General features: G+C 43.8%; 1 protein-coding gene across 1 annotated transcript in view; it reads left to right on the plus strand.

Moving 5' to 3' along the window:
• The window catches only part of tgfb2 (transforming growth factor, beta 2), a 36,648-nt gene extending 20,928 nt beyond the window's left edge, over positions 1–15,720 (plus strand). The window contains exons 2-7 of the mRNA XM_069656655.1: positions 3,631–3,794; positions 8,657–8,789; positions 8,873–8,983; positions 14,742–14,916; positions 15,019–15,172; positions 15,288–15,720. Of these exons, the coding sequence (XP_069512756.1) occupies positions 3,631–3,794; positions 8,657–8,789; positions 8,873–8,983; positions 14,742–14,916; positions 15,019–15,172; positions 15,288–15,446 (896 nt within the window). The 3' untranslated portion in view covers positions 15,447–15,720. The remainder of the gene's footprint in view (positions 1–3,630; positions 3,795–8,656; positions 8,790–8,872; positions 8,984–14,741; positions 14,917–15,018; positions 15,173–15,287) is intronic.
• Positions 15,721–16,804: the final 1,084 nt, after the last annotated feature.

Consider the following 16,804-nt stretch of genomic DNA (forward strand, 5'->3'; position numbering starts at 1 on the left):
TTCAGTCATAATGTGAAGTCATGAAGTGGTTTCTTACATGTAAATACAGCGATGACACTCATGCGTAATGCTGCTGAGGGCTTCACTGATACAGCTGGTGAACTACATGATTAGCAGCTTGTTGTCAGAGCGTTCATTTCCTTCAGCTTCCTCTTGGTTGTTTCCATAATTCATAATAAACCTCCCTTGATGAGCCAGCTCATTTGTACCATTTACTTTCACAAGGTGCTTTGCATTGATCATGTAAGGTGTAATGTGGGCATGAGTGCGGAGCAAGAGGCTCATTCAGGTGAACGTGTGCGTGTGGGGGTCTCCTCACTGTCTGTCTGTCTGTCTCCTCTCTGTCTCCTGTCTGTCTCCTCACTGTCTGTCTCTGTCTGTCTGTCTGTCTGTCTATCTCCTCTCTGTCTGTCTCCTCACTGTCTGTCTCTCTCTGTCTGTCTGTCTCCTCACTGTCTGTCTCCTCTCTGTCTGTCTCCTCACTGCCTCTCTCTCTCTCCTCTCTCTCTCTCTGTCTGTCTCCTCACTGTCTGTCTGTCTTCTCTCTGTCTGTCTGTCTCCTCTCTCTCTATGTCTATCTCCTTTCTGTCTGTCTCTCTCTCTGTCTCCTCTCTGTCTGTCTCCTCACTGTCTGTCTCTCTCTCTGTCTCCTCTCTGTCTGTCTCCTCACTGTCTGTCTCCTCTCTCTCTGTCTGTCTCCTCACTGTCTGTCTCCTCTCTCTCTCTGTCTGTCTCCTCACTGTTTGTCTCTCTCTCTGTCTGTCTTCTCTCTGTCTGTCTCTGTCTGTCTCCTCTGTGTCTCCTCACAGTCCTGTTGTTGGACAAAGTCTCACATTGACTCTTTAATAAACCTCACAGAGAGAATGATAAAATAGGATTCAGGCTGCAGGTGTTGCATTCAGGCGACCTCTGCTTTTGTCAGTGATGTCAACACATCACATCAGGCAGTCTACAGAGACTCGGGTTCTGTTGATGTGATGGTGTTGTGTTGTTCAGTTTTCTTTGTTCTTTAGAAGAAAGTCACCTCTGAAAACTGTTTGTATATTTTGTGTCTTGAATAAAATAAAAAGTGTCTGTTGTAATAAGGTGATAATCTTTATCCCTTCCCGTCAGAACATCAACATTAACCTGCTAATATGTGAATAACTGTGCTGTTTGCACATAGTGAGACATCCACAGCGATGGACAATTTATTAATTTGTATTTATTATAAATGAACTTGATAATTTTCACTTGTATGCAGATGATACTGATCTTTACTGCTCCGCTCCAACACAATATCAGGCTCTCTGTCACTTACAGGATGCCTTTGATACTGTGCAACACACTGTTTGTGAGTTGAAACTGATTTTAAATTGAGTTAAAAACTCACAGACACAGCCTCTGAACCTGCCGTCTGTTGTTACATTTCAGGGAGGTGTGATCAAGTCTGTCTTCTTATAAATACCTGGATTCTTAATTGATGATTTGCTATCTTTTAAGCTTCATATTCAGCAGCTTATAAAAAAGTTGAAGCTGCAGCTTCCATTTTAGAAACAAGTCAGGTTTTTCTTTCCCTCCTTTCAAAAAGAAGACTTGTTGCTGCTACTTTCATGCCCCTGATTGACTGCGGTGATGTTTTATATATGCATGCACCTTTTCATTGCCTTCACGCTCTGGACACTGCACACCACGGAGCATTGAGGTTTATTACAAATCTTAAGGTCATCACTCAACTTTGCTCCCTGTACACTCGAGTCGGCTGGCCTGCATTGTCCGACTGTAGACTAAATCACTGGCATGTCCTTATTTAAAAGGCAATTCTTCAGTTGCTTCCCTCTTACTGATGTAATTTTATTAATCTGAAAAATGCTGGAAGCTTCAGTGTTCGTTCTGTGACCGACTCGCAAGGCTTCATTTTGCTATCTGTCCCCAAAGTACGTCTTGAAAAGTCTGCTCCAGCTGCTTGGGCTCTGCTGCAGGAGGGTTTGGGTCTGACGAACCCGATCTCTGTAAATCTGTTTGAATTAGATTGAAGGCGTTGGAGGAAGATGCATCAGGTTGTAGATGCTTTGATTCATGCGTGTGCGTCTCTTACCTGGGGAAGACATAACACCAGGATGCACTATAGGAAGAAGGCGAGCCGACGGAGGCAGTGTGATGCTTTGCGCAATGTTCTGCTGGGAAACCTTGGGTCCTGATTCATGTGGATGTTACTTTGACACGTACCACCTACCTAAACATTGTTGCAGACCAAGTCCACCCCCTCATGGAAATGGCAGTGGCCTCTCTCAGCAAAATAATGTGCCCTGCCGATCCATGGAGGCCCCACCTTGAATGTCGATGGGTGTATACACAGTATATTAGTAGATACTGATCTGTGTGTATATATAGTATATAAGTAGAGGCTGATCTGATCTAAAACAGACCCCAAGGGAACCTTAAAATAGACACCACGGGAATCTTAAAACAGACACCAAGAGAACCTTAAATTAGACACCAAGGGAACCTTAACACAGACACCAAGGGTATTTTAAAACAGACACCAAGGGAACCTAAACACAGACACCAAGAGAACCTTAAAACAGACACCAAGAGAACCTTAAAATAGACACCAAGAGAACCTTATAATAGACACCACAAGAACCTTAAAATAGACACCAGGAGAACCTTAAAACAGACACCCAGAGAACCTTAAAATAGCCACCAAGCGAACCTTAAAATAGACACCAAGCAAACCTTAAAACAGACACCAAGAGAACCTTAAAATAGCCACCAAGCGAACCTTAAAACAGACACCAAGAGAACATTAACACAGACACCAAGAGAACCTTAAAATAGACACCAAGAGAACCTTAAAATAGACACCAAGCAAACCTTAAAACAGACAACCAGAGAACCTTAAAATAGACACCAAGAGAACCTTAAAATAGACACCAAGCAAACCTTAAAACAGACACCAAGAGAACCTTAAAATAGCCACCAAGCGAACCTTAAAACAGACACCAAGCTAACCTTAAAATAGACACCACAGGTACCTTAAAATAGACACCAAGCATACCTTAAAATAGACACCAAGGGAACCTTAAAACAGACACCAAGCGAACCTTAAAACAGACACCAAGCGAACCTTAAAACAGACACCAAGAGAACCTTAAAATAGACACCAAGCGAACCTTAAAACAGACACCAAGCTAACCTTAAAACAGACACCAAGAGAACCTTAAAACAGACACCAAGCTAACCTTAAAACAGACACCTTAAACAGACACCAAGCGAACCTTAAAACAGAAACCAAGGGAACACAGAAAGCATCAACTTCTTTTCAGATATACATTTAAAATAAAGTCTCTCTGTGCTGATGATTGTTGTTGTTTTACTGAGAGCTACAGAGCCATCTCTCTTTTTCGGTCCCTGCTGGAGCTCCATGTGTTTCCTTATTTTGATTTTTATCCCAGACTGTCTGAGTCTCAAGAGTCCCGAAACAATGCTCTCTCTGAAGGAGTCTCAGACATAACTAACTAGTGGAACTGAGATTAACCTCTCTGTGTATGACTTCTTTAACCCTCCCTCACCTGTCAGAGACCCATCTGTCCTCTCTCTCTGTGTGTCAGACACTCTTTCACTCATTCATTGTTGTCTCTCCTTCAGATGTGATCTCTCTGACTCACTTCAACCCATATTTCCGGCGGCTGACGTTCGATGTGTCCTCGCTAGAGAAGAACTCCTCTAACCTGGTGAAGGCCGAGCTCAGGATCTTCCGTCTGCAGAACCCTGGAGCCCGAGTGTCTGAGCAGAGGATCGAGCTGTATCAGGTACTGACCCATCCATCAGCTGCAAACACATTAACATGATAATACATGATAACATATGATACAACATAATAGAGCCCGACCGATTTATCGGTCAACCGATTTTATCAGCCGAAATTCGCATTTGGCAGATATATCGGTATCAGCATCTATGTCCTCCAATATGCTCTGATATTAATTAATTTAATTTTAACAGTGCTGTGGGTTTAAGCCATTACACCTCCTGACAAGCAAAGGGCGCAGTGTACATTTTGACAATGTGAGAGCCAGACTCTCAATGTTTATAGCAAAATACAGCTGACGTCAAGAAATGAAACAGCCACCTCACTCACGGTTACAACTATAAACCTGCAGAAAAATGACACTTACCAACTAATGCAGAACATATGTTCTAAACGGACATATTAAAAACACTAACAAAATATTTTTTTGCATTTTGGAACATCAATAGCAAACTTAACAACTTAAACTACTCAGTCAGCACTAGGCAACAGGTATGATTGGAAATGAGGACGTCCCTATCACTGCCAGAGTGCGCGTCACAGCTGAGCAGAGCAGCACACACAGCGAAGGGAAGCATTAGGAAGCATTATCTTTCCCATACAGAACGAAACATTGTGAACAACAAACTCATGTTAATCACAGTAATCACCAAAGAAAGCTTGCTTTCAGAGCACCGCTGTTTCTACCCTCTGCGCATCTAAACTGCACAGACGAGATTCTGTGTGTACAGTCTGGCTCTCAGTTAGTTTGAAGTTCTTGAATAACGAAGGCACAGGAGCTCTAAGCTTTATTGTCTGCTAGTTTCACAGCGGTTACGATCTAAACAACAAGCTTACACGTCTACACCTCCGTACAACCCACAGGAAGATACAGGGCCATCGTTGCGCTGCTGCCAGGTGTGTGCGTCTGTCTACTCCGCCCTCAGCACACCTGCAGCTCCTTACAGCAGCGAGGCACATGCGCGTCGACTGATCTCATTGTCAGAACAGCAAATGAAGACGTTTTGTGAAGTCCCTTTCACGTCTCATAAAGATGTTAAAGTTACGATCTTACAGTGCTACAGAGAGCAGAGCAGAGAGACACCATGTCACCGTGATGCTACGTTTTGATTGAGTCCCGACCTGCGGACTGTTGGCTGAGCTCCAGACCGCTGCCCCGCGACAGACAATCCATAGATCGTCCAACATGTCCCAAACAGAGCAGAATAATAAGAATAGAAACACAGACGAAGGGCAGATCCTCTGCAGATACAGACACCAGCTCACACTTCTCCTGGATTATGATGTGGATATACAGGGAATATTTAATATGGAAAATCCTGCTAATTAAGCCTTTATTACTATTATTAACAGTATCAGTCTGTCAGATGAGCTGGTCTGTGTTTATTGAAGGTGGGAAAAACAAGGACATTATTTTTGTTCCTACTTTTGTGTTTTTTGTGTTATACTCACTTCTATGTAATTTAATACTTAAAACTTTTCAGATTTGGAATTTAAATATTTTAATTTTAGATACATTTTGAACATGTGTGAATATATATCGGCTGATATATCGATTTCGGAATTTTTTTACTACCTAATATCGGAATCGGCATCGGCTCCAAAAATACAAAATCGGTCGGGCTCTACAACATAATACATAATACTACATGATAACACATGATAACACATGATACAAGATGATAAAACATTATAACACATGATACAAGATCATAACACATGATACAAGATCATAACACATGATACGAGATGATAACACATTATAACACATGATACTAGATCATAACACATGATAACACATGATAACACATGATAACAGTTCACATGATAAAGGACAGCTGGACTACTTAAACACACACACAAACACAGAAGCTCTGTGTGTGTGTGTGTGTGTGTGTGTGTGTGTGTGTGTGTGTGTGTGTGTGTGTCTGTTTGTGTGTGTGTGAGTGAGTGTGTGTGTGTGTGAGTGATGTATTAGTTTGGTGTTATCAGCACTCTGTACCGGTCCGTCCCATCCTCCCGCTCTCACACACACACACATTCACAGTAGTGTCTGTAGTTGAAGTTCACAGCGCGTGTTTGACACGTTGTGCCTTTTGACGTTCAGTTTGGATGCGGATGAATCTCATCATTTAGTCTGAAGATCAAACAGTGAAATCTGTCCTGCACAAATTCTCTGAAACTCAAACCTTTAAAAACTATTTTTTTCTGCTTGAAGTATTTCATACTTCCCTGTTCAGCTCCTTCATTTAAAAAGCTGTTGTATGTCCGCGGTGCACCGACGCCCTGACCTCTCCCTGTGTGTGTTGAGCCCACAGTGAAGAGTCTCCATGTTGTTCTTTCAGGCTGTGCCCGGCCGGATCACATGGGTCAAGGCCGGTGTGCAGATGCTCTTTAGAGAGCTTCCCTCCCCCCCTGTCTCCAAAGACATGGTTGATAATTTCTGGGCGAGGTGCTGCAGTTCCTATTTAGCTGATTCATCAAGTGTCCATGAACCACTCTTACTCTTGACCCTCATGTGGAGACCCTACCAGAGGCTCCTGTTCAACACAGGGTCACAGGGACACGCACACCCCTCCACCATATGAAGGTGTGATTCTTTGGTCATTTATGTTTTTATTGCTCTTGGTGCAAGACAAATTCCCTTCGGGGCAATAAAGGTTTCATGAGGCGTTATGTATCACAGGTCTTCATGTTAAAATGCATCTTGAGATTAACAGACGGGTCAGTGAAGCGTCAACAGTAATGAGGACATTGTACTGACCATCGTGGTGAAGAGGGGGCTGACGTCAGTTGAGTTGGTTAATATCTGATCAGGATCCTCCTGGACTCTTTCCTTTGGATAGGCCCCGGGGCAGACCCAGAGCTCAGTGGGGGGATTATGTATCCCATGGAGCCTGGGAATGCCTCAGAATCCTCCAGGATAAAAAACCAGAGCAACATCTGGGCCAGCTTGTTTGGCCTGCTGCGCTGACCCAACCCGGGATACGAGGCAGAACAACACATGGATAGGACTTGTGACTATTACTACTACCATCAGCACTCCTCCTCATAACTTTATGAAGAGTCCCTTCATTCAACAGACGATAAATAAGATCTGGAGTAGGGAAGGGTAATCGTTGATCGATGATTGATTATGGGTCATTAATAATTTGTTTGATCATGTGGAATTTAATCGATCTGATGTGTGTGTCCAAAGCCCTCTCTTACATGTCCAAGTCTATTTGACGACTAATTCTGTCATGTTTTCAGTTTTGATCTGTATAAAGGATCGTCATCCACGACCGATTAACTACTGGACACCTGCCCCTCGCGTTCTGTCTCACACATACCTGCAGCAGCGTCTCTACACATGCTCATCAGAAAAACGCGTGCACGCACACGCACACACACACACACACACACACACACACACACAGGCATCTGCTGGTACGTCCCTCCTGTAAATGCATTGATTGATGTGCGACGTCTTCTGTTAAATATGGACCTTTTTATTCTGTTTAAAGTGCAGCTGTGTAGTGTCGCTCTCATTAGTCGGGTTGGATTGTTTCGACAGGTAACTACGAGCCTCCTTCACGCGTGGCTCACCTGCTGCTGCGGAAACCAGGTTACAGGTGGAAAAATTACAAAATGCGAGTTGTGTTTTTTGGGTTTGGGTCGAGATTGTAAAACGTGCAGCTCATGATGGACGTAAACAGATCAGACACATAGGAAGAGAGAAGCAGGTACAGTGTGCAGTGTGTCTTTGTGTTACGAGGTTAAGGCTGTGAAAACATGAAAATAAGGATTTGATCAAAAACACATCTAGTAATTTCTGTAATAGATAAAAACAGTATATAAAAAGATAACGGTTAATACGTTAATTGGTCATTACCGTTATCGATGGTCAAGTTTGGGAATTTGCTTCTGATTCTTCCCTCTCTGTGTAGCTTCAGCTTTCAGGAGCAGCAGGAAAAGTGTTTTACACATTAGTGTGAGATGAGCCAACATAAACACATGGATCTGAAGGACAGCAGAATAACAGAGGTCTGTCCGGCATCTGGTTACACTCTCACTGCTCCTCCCAGACCTGACTAATCAATCACAGAGAACAGAGCGGGCTGACTCAAACAACAAAGACACTGTGGCTGCTCTCTCTTCTTGTTTATTGAGTTATGATGTCTGTATGTTTAAATATGATCAAATTTGATAATGTGAACATCTAAAGTATCATTAGCGTCCTCCAACAGTAAAATCAGCTACGATAAAGACAGTAACTTCTCCATGCTGCTTCATTAGTTCGCTGCCTCTCAACACCAAACACAAACTCATCATACATGCAGCTACAGTTGTGTCAGACTTTATTCTGTTTCACGCTGCACAGCGGCCGTCAGTCAGATATTCAAAATACTTTTTGCCTTCAGCTCAACAGATTATGTTACGCATTATAGCAGCTGACAGCAACAAACTACAACAAATACATTCAGCTGTATCGCAGACAAAGCCTGGACTACACCGCTCTCAGAAGGGTCTACTACATCATCTATGGACCATCTGTGTGATCCGACACGAGTATAAGAACTGATTCGTCTTCAGAACCAGAGACAGAGGCAGTGTTCAGTTGTTTTAATCCTGCAAAGAGTCTTAAAGAGTCAGACAGCAGGTACTTCTGTATCACCTGTCAGACGACAGCAGGTACTTCTGTATCACCTGTCAGACAGCAGCAGGTACTTCTGTATCACCTGTCAGACAGCAGCAGAACAAAGCAGAGGAGGGCAGTGGATGGTTGGTTGGACACTGTTTTTAGTATATATGATCCATGGGGAGGCCGCAGGACTGCAGTGACTTTTAATGAACCTTTGACCGGTCCTGTTTTGTCTGCAGATTTTAGGACACAAAGACCTGACATCTCCGACACAGCGGTACATCGACAGCAAAGTGGTACGAACACAGACGGAGGGTGAATGGCTGTCGTTTGACGTGACCGAGGCAGTGAGTGAATGGCTGAACCACAGAGGTGAGTGAATGATCCTCCCATCACTTCTTCATCTGTTAAATGTGTTGTTCTGCTTCATCACCTTCTCCTGTGTTTGTCCACAGACAGAAACAGTGGATTCAAGCTCAGCCTGCACTGCCCCTGCTGCACGTTCGTACCATCCAACAACTACATTATTCCTAACAAGAGTGAAGAGCTGGAGGCTCGGTTTGCAGGTACTTTCAGTCAACATATTGTGAAGCTATGCTATACTTACACACATATACTATATCAATATATTCTATTAATGTCTGTACATCACAAAAATGAACACGTTGTTAATTCGTATCTTCAGAAGTTGTGACTTTCCAAAACTGTCTCCGCTTCGAGCCTGTTTGTTCCTCCTGTTGAGATGTTAAACGTTCAACAACACGGAGTTACACAATGACATACAAAATATAGTCTCTTCAGGCTACACATGTTAAAGTACAGAGGACGAGTTTATCAATCAATCAATCAATCAAATCAATCAAATTTTATTTGTACAGCACCAAATCACAACCACGGTTATCTCAGACCCTTCACAGACAGAGCAGGGGTCTGTTTCAGAAAGCGGGTTTAGTAAAACCCCGGGTTTGTTAACCCTGAAATGAGGGAAACCTCGGGTTTGCCGTTTCAGAAAGAGAGGTAACTTCCACTCTGAGTTGGTCACTATGGTAACTGTGTCTGTGAACCTCACCTGGTCGGGAGCAGGTTTTCGTCAGGAAACTCAGAGTTTGGCTCTGACTCCTCCCTCTAGGCTATTAAACCCTCATTCACGTCCTCCTTCATTCAGCCCGTCTCATGCGTGTTTGAGCGGTTAGTCTCTGTGCTGCTCTGACCCCTTTGCAAAAGTCTTTTATAATTAGAATAAAATAATCAAAAGACAAATCTGTGTCAAAGTCATCATTTATAGATTTCCACCACCACTGCCGAGAGCACTCAGATAATACAAGTGATCATTTATTTGGTCCTCTTCATTTCCTACCGATACAAAAGCAGCTGTTAGTTATTGGAACAATGTTTAAACAAAAACACAATTCAGTTTAATCAGCTAAACAGGATTTAGGTGAGAGGACAAAATGTATGTGAAATCAGCGTTATGTTAGGGATAAAGCTAATGCACATTAAAACAGCCACTGAATGATATTTAATTAGTTTAATATTTAAAATGACTGAAGTGAGGTTCAGCCATGAGCCGTACCTTTGAATGATGTTCCGGTGTTTTATTTGTAACTGCTTCCATGTTCGTTTTTGTCCCGCTGGATTGCTCCTAAATTAATATTAATGTTAGCTTCTCTTCCAGCTGTGATTAAATATTAAATAAATAGACCAGTTCAATTCGAAGGATTTCGAGCTCCACTGGTGTGGCGTAGGAGGACCTCTTTTTGTGTACCATTGCCGTGGTGAATCGTGGTATCGGGGCTCCATTAATGCTGGCTTTATATAAAGAAAGAGCAACTTTCAGCTCAGGGTAAGTCAAACCACAGTCTGGGGTTAGACCGAGGCTTTGTTGAACCTCCTTTCTGAAACGGACCCCTGGTCTCGACCGTACTCTTTGTTATTTAGAGAGAGACCCAACATGAATAACCATGAGCAGCACTTAGCAACAGTTGAAGTCAACAGGTCTACTTATAATAATAATAATCATTTTATTATCATTATCACCTTTATTATTACCACTTTTCATGGTACTCAAAGCCACTTTACATAATTAAAAAAAAACTAAAGAAACAAAATAAGAACAAAGAAAGAAACACAATAAGAGGAACTATGAGGAAAAAAAAATCTGCATCAGAGGTTAAAGCAGGTCTAAAAAGGTCGTGATCAGAGATTTGAAGGAAGTCAGGTCAGTGCAGTCTCGGATGTGTTGGGGTATAGAGTTCCAGAGGGAGGGGGCAGCTATGGAGGAAGCTCTGTCGCCCCAGGTTCGGTGCTTGGTTCTGTGTGGACGAGAGATGAGGTTTGCATCAGAGGAGCGGAGGCTGCGGGAGGGAGCGTGGCGGTGGAGCAGGTCTGTAAGGTATGAAGGGGCCTGGTTATGGAGGGCTTTGTGGGTGAGAAGGAGGACTTTGAACTGGATGCGTTGAGGAACAGGGAGCCAGTGGAGGTTCTGGAGGATGGGGGTGATGTGTTCACAGGAGCAGGAGTGGGTGGGGAGGCGGGCAGCAGCAGAGTTCTGGATGTGTTGGAGTTTATTTAGGACTTTGGAGGATGAACCATAAAGGATGCTGTTGCAGTAGTCAATTCTGGATGTGATGAAGGCATGGATCAGAGTTTCAGCAGCAGGGAAAGAGAGTGATGTACGGAGTCACTATTAGCATTAGCAGCAACGATAATGATACTATGGGGAAGACTGATGTTAGTAGTTAGTAGTTGTTGCAGTCGAGCAGGTCCACAGCAGCAGGTGGTCTGCAGCAACGATCCCCAGGAACCTATAAGACAAGGGAGCACAAGAACTCCCGGGAAGATATATGGTTAGTAATGTTAATGGGACCAGAAGATACAGAGTTAATAATACTCATTTATATCCAAAATCCAGCTTGGACAAACTGAACTCATACCCACTAAGTCTGATGACCAGCTAACCTTTAAGGTTCATGTGGCCTCGATTGCTCGGTCATGTCGATTTGCCCTGTACAACATCAGGAATATCAGACCCTACCTGTCAGAGCATGCAACACACCTGCTGATACAGGCTCTCGTGATATCATGCATTGATTACTGCAACTCCCTACTGGCAGGCCTTCCTGCATGCACATTCAAACCTCTGCAGATGACCCAGAACGCAGCAGGATGACTGGTCTTGAATCAACCCAAAACAGCAAGTCACTCCACTGCTCATATCCCTCCACTGCTCATATCCCTCCACTGTTCATATCCCTCCACTGCTCATATCCCTCCACTGGCTCCCAGTCGCTGCTCTTATCAAATTTAAACCCTGTCGCTCGCTTGCAAACAGCAACAAAAACGTCTCCTGCCTACCTGAACGCCCTCATCCAGGTCTACACTCCGTCCCGCCCACTATGTTCAGCCAATGAAGGGCACCTGGGCCCTAAGTCTCTAACCGGTGGTGGAACAAGCTACCAAACTCCATTCGGTCCGCAGAGTCCCTTTCACCTTTAAGAAGAAGCTAAAGACCCAGCTCTTTATGAACACCTCTGACCTTAATGATACTGATGATGATGATGATGATGATGATGATGATATTGAGGATGTTGTTGATGTTGACTAGGATTCTCATGATGATGATGATGATGACTATATTGACCTTGTTGATGTTGCTGACACCCTGTGCTCTGCCTGTCAGCACCTGTGTCCGATCACACCTGAAGCTGTTTGTTGGCTCTTCCTGACTTTGTTCCCTCCTGTCTCGATCGTTGCTTGAGTTGTATTAACTCTTAGATGTTCATCGCAAAAGCATCTGCTGAATTAAATTGTAACGTTGTGATATAACATGAATATGTACTATATAATCTATAGCTGCATAACTCTGGGCTGGTCCCAGCCTGAGCCAGCCCTAACTATGAGCTTTATCACAGAGGAAAGTTTGAACTCTTAAAAGAAGAGAGGGTGTCTGCCTCCCGGACCTTGACTGGTAGATTGTTCCAGAGGAGGGGGGCCTGGTAATTGAAGGCTCTACCTCCCACACTACTCCTAGAGACTTTAGGTACCACAAGCAGGCCTGCATCCTGGGAGCGCAATTTTCTAGAGAGGTAAAACATGGCACTATGAGCTCTTTAAGATATGATGGTGCCTGACCATTAAGAGCTTTGTAAGTAAGAAGAAGGATTTTAAATTCTATTCTAGATTTTACAGCAGGCCAGTGCAGAGAGGCTAATACAGGAGAGATGTGATCTCTCTTCCTAGTTCTTGTCAGCACACGTGCTGCAGCATTTTGTACCAGCTGAAGAGTTTTTAGTGACTTATTAGAGCAGCCTGATTGTAACGAGTTACAATAATCCAACCTGGAAGTAACGAATGCATGGACTAGTCTTTCTGCACCGTGTTGAGACAGGATGTGTCTGATGTTTGTTGTGAAGGTGAAAGAAGGCTGTCCTTGATATTTGTTTTATGTGGGAGATGAAGGACATATCCTGATCAAACAGAACTCCCAGATTCCTAACAGTAGTGCTGGATGCCAGGCTGATGCCATCTAGGGCAGCTAAATCATTAGAGAAAGAATCTCTAAGGTGTTTGGGGCCAAGCACAATAACTTCAGTTTTGTCTGAATTAAGTAGCAGAAATTTTCTATGTCCTTAAGGCATGCTTCTAGTTTAGATAGCTGCTTCATTGATAAGTATAATTGAGTATCATCTGCGTAACAATGAACATTAATGGAGTGTTTCCTCATTATATTACCCAGAGGAAGCATATATAAGGTAAAAAGAATCGGTCCGAGCACAGAACCTTGTGGAACTCCATGACTAAGTTTGGTGTGCATAGAGGACACATCACGAACATTAGCAAACTGAGATCGATCTGATCAATAAGATTTAAACCAACTGAATGCAGATCCTGTAATGAACATTAACTGTTCTAGTCTCTGTAACAGGATGTGATGGTCTATCATGTCGAAAGCAGCACTAAGATCTAACAGGACGAGTACAGAGAGAAGTCCTCTAAAGCAGTAAGTAGATCATTTGAAACTCGCACAAGGGCTGTCTCAGTGCTGTGGTGGACTCTAAATCCTGACTGAAAGTCCTCAAATAAACTGTTGTTATGAAGAAAGTCACATAATTGATTAACGACTGCTTTCTCAAGGATCTTTGAAATAAAAGGAAGGTTAGATATAGGTCTATAGTTAGCTAAGGTGCCTGAAGTGTAACGAGTCCTCCACCATCGACTCCAGAATGACAGTCACCGAGTTTAAAGCCCTGTGAGTCGGAACGCCGGTCTGTCACCAAGCACCAAACTGCAAGGAGGCACTGCTTTGCCTTTATATCCATAACCTTTCTTGTTTTGCGTAGCTGAGGGGTTGCAGTTGTGGCTGTATGGGGGGGGGGGGCTCCCGTGTTCAGCACCATAGAGGAGGAGATGTGAACTCCAATTCAATCAAGCCCAGACTGCTAGGTTTCAAATGTTCACTGTCTGTGGAGCCTGGAGGGAGGGAGTGGAGATGTGTATGTTCGGGTTGGGATGGTCTTGATTTGCATGATTACCACTCTCAGTGGTCTTCATCAGAAATGGTTCAAGGGCTTCAGGTGGGGTGTGTTTAGGAGTCTCTCTGGTGTCTCTTGATTGATGCCAGCTCTCAGTCTTGCTCTTGTAGGATGTTTCTGGGTGGCAGCATCTCTGAACATGTTTTGTTTTCAATCTCTGCATCTCAGTCCTGTAGAGCTGTTGTCGCTTCAACCACCTCCACCTCTCGAACTTAAACTTTTTTGCTCATTACTAAACTGTTAATCAGCTAGAGTAATTAGGCAGGACACGCAGGAAAAAATAGTCTGACTGACCAAAAGTGTGAATGGCAAGGTCTTTATAAAAACCATGAGTGTGCCTGTAAAGATGGTCCAGGGTGTTGTTGGCCCTGGTGGGGGTGTGGTCATACTGGGGATTAGTCAAAGCAATTCTTGGTCTGCTTGATTTAAATCACCAGCTACCATGTGGTACCACCGAGTCTTCTTTATAGGTGTTGTTCAAATCATGAGGAATGCATCAAAGCTGTACAGGATAACGATATACCCCTCTGGGTAAGAAGGAGAAACAGACTCTTACTTCAAGTTCAAACTCAGCATGTTCTGACAATAGAAACCAGGGCCCTCATCAGACCATTGAGGGCCCTGGTTTCACTTTCATGATAATAATCTGACCAGCACTTCCTGTAAGCATATTTAATCCGTCAGTCTGTATACTTTATACTTTGGGATCAGATGAATCAGATGTTTTGATCTAGTACTTGCACATGTTACATGCAGTCAGATAAAGCTCATTGATTTCTCTGTTGTGTTGCAGGTATAGATGACAGCTTTATCCACGGCGGTGACCTGAAGTTGTTCAAGAAGAGGCGGCACAGCGCTCGGGCTCCACACCTTCTCCTCATGCTGCTGCCTTCTTACCGGCTGGAGTCCCAGTCCCAGCACAAGACCCACCGATCCAGGAGAGCCCTGGACGCCGCCTACTGCTCCAGGTACTCACCTGGAATCCAAAGCCTTACTCTTATCAGAGGAGATTCTTATGAGCTTGACTCCATGACAACTGTTTGAGTCACCTCCTCCTCATGTCTTTGCAGAAATGTTCAGGACAACTGCTGCTTGCGGTCTCTCTACATCGATTTTAAAAAGGACCTGGGTTGGAGGTGGATCCACGAGCCAAAGGGCTACGAGGCCAACTTCTGTGCTGGGGCCTGTCCATACCTGTGGAGCGCCGACACCCAGCATTCCAAGGTACAATATGGGGACAGGGTCAAAGGTTAAACAATCTGTTGGTTAGTAAGTACATTAACTTCCAATAATATTTCTTTGGGTCAAATGCTCTTCATGGTTCGGCTCTGTGTTTCAGGTGTTAGGACTGTATAACACGATCAACCCTGAAGCATCAGCATCACCCTGCTGCGTCTCCCAGGATCTAGAGCCCCTCACCATCCTCTACTACATCGGCAAGACCCCCAAAATAGAGCAGCTCTCCAATATGAAGGTCAAGTCCTGCAAGTGCAGCTAGAAGCCTAAAAAGCCTTCAGTCAAACAGTCAGTCACACAGTGGACTCCGACGTACATACAGTCAAACTGCGTGTATGTCTCCCGCTCTTACACCCAGCAGTGTTTCCACACAGGAGTGCTGTGTTGGACATTACAGTTCAATGCAAACATCATACATGACCAGTGCCGTCATTAAACGAGGACCTTGCCTTTGATACCAGAGGTAGAGTGTGGCAGTGTTTGGGGACAGGTTTCACACTGCCTCAGTACAAGCAGACCAAGGCTCGTGAGCAGAGATTCTCATGGTGAATCACTGAGTCTAGGTTCCCTTAAGTTTGGCTTTCCATGATCAGGAGCTGTTTGCAAGCTCACATCAACATGCAGCTTTTTAAACCCAGTGATCCTTCTCATCCTGGAAGAGAGCCTGTGAGGTTCTGTTGCTGCAAACATCTGAGTGACATTGTTCTTATGTGGCCAAACAAACTGATCATGTTTTGATTTTGGTCATACAGCAGCTGAAAATCATGAAATAATGTACACACTACCACGTATGACATGGGCAGCTTTACAGCCCAGACTTTTTCGATCTTTAAGGGATCTTTAAGACCTTCATCAGGCAAAACCTTGCCTGATGAAGGTCTAGTACCGAAACGTTGCAAATAAATATAATTTCTGCAAGTTAGACGGTGTGCGGGAGTTTACACTTTTTTTGTTGTTTGACCTGTTCCTCTCCTACGCACCTGTTTTTCAAAATTTGATCTTTAAGGGAAACATTTCCATATTTGGCTGCTGGAAACTGTTTATGAAACAGCGTGACTTGAATGAACTGGTTGAACCATAGACTTTATATATATGAAGTGGACGCAGCAACCTAGCATCACCCATTGGTTTGCTGAATTCCTTTTTGAAGCCTCAAATTTGGCATAAGTGAGCATTTTTGAAGGAAAGGTTGGATACATTTTTACACTTCTATCAGGCTACATGGTAGTGACCTGTCAATCACAGGTAGCCCCGCCCAAACCCCCCCCCTCTTACTGGTCTGTGTGACTCTACATGGGAGCATCAGTGACTAAATGAACATCATGCTGTGTTGAAGAAGACTTGAAACTAGAGACTGAGACCATAAACTCATTAGGAACATGTTTACTGAGTGAATAAATCAGGAGAGGAGGAGGACCATTTTCTCATAGACTTCTAGAGGATCACACTTCTTTTACAGCCAGTTGAGTCGCCCCCTGCTGGTCATCCAAGAGTTGTAGGTTACCCCCTGCCCCCCCAACCCATTTCTGCCTTGATTTCATTAATGTACAAGAGGCTGCGCCCACTTCTTATCAGCAGTCTGTGGTTGAAGCCGCTTTATCGCTGAAGATGCAGTGCCGC

This window comes from Semicossyphus pulcher, unplaced genomic scaffold (genome assembly GCF_022749685.1).
Source record: "Semicossyphus pulcher isolate SPU_LCO1_2020_fin unplaced genomic scaffold, fSemPul1.0.p SCAF_9, whole genome shotgun sequence".
Lineage (NCBI taxonomy): Eukaryota > Metazoa > Chordata > Actinopteri > Labriformes > Labridae > Semicossyphus > Semicossyphus pulcher.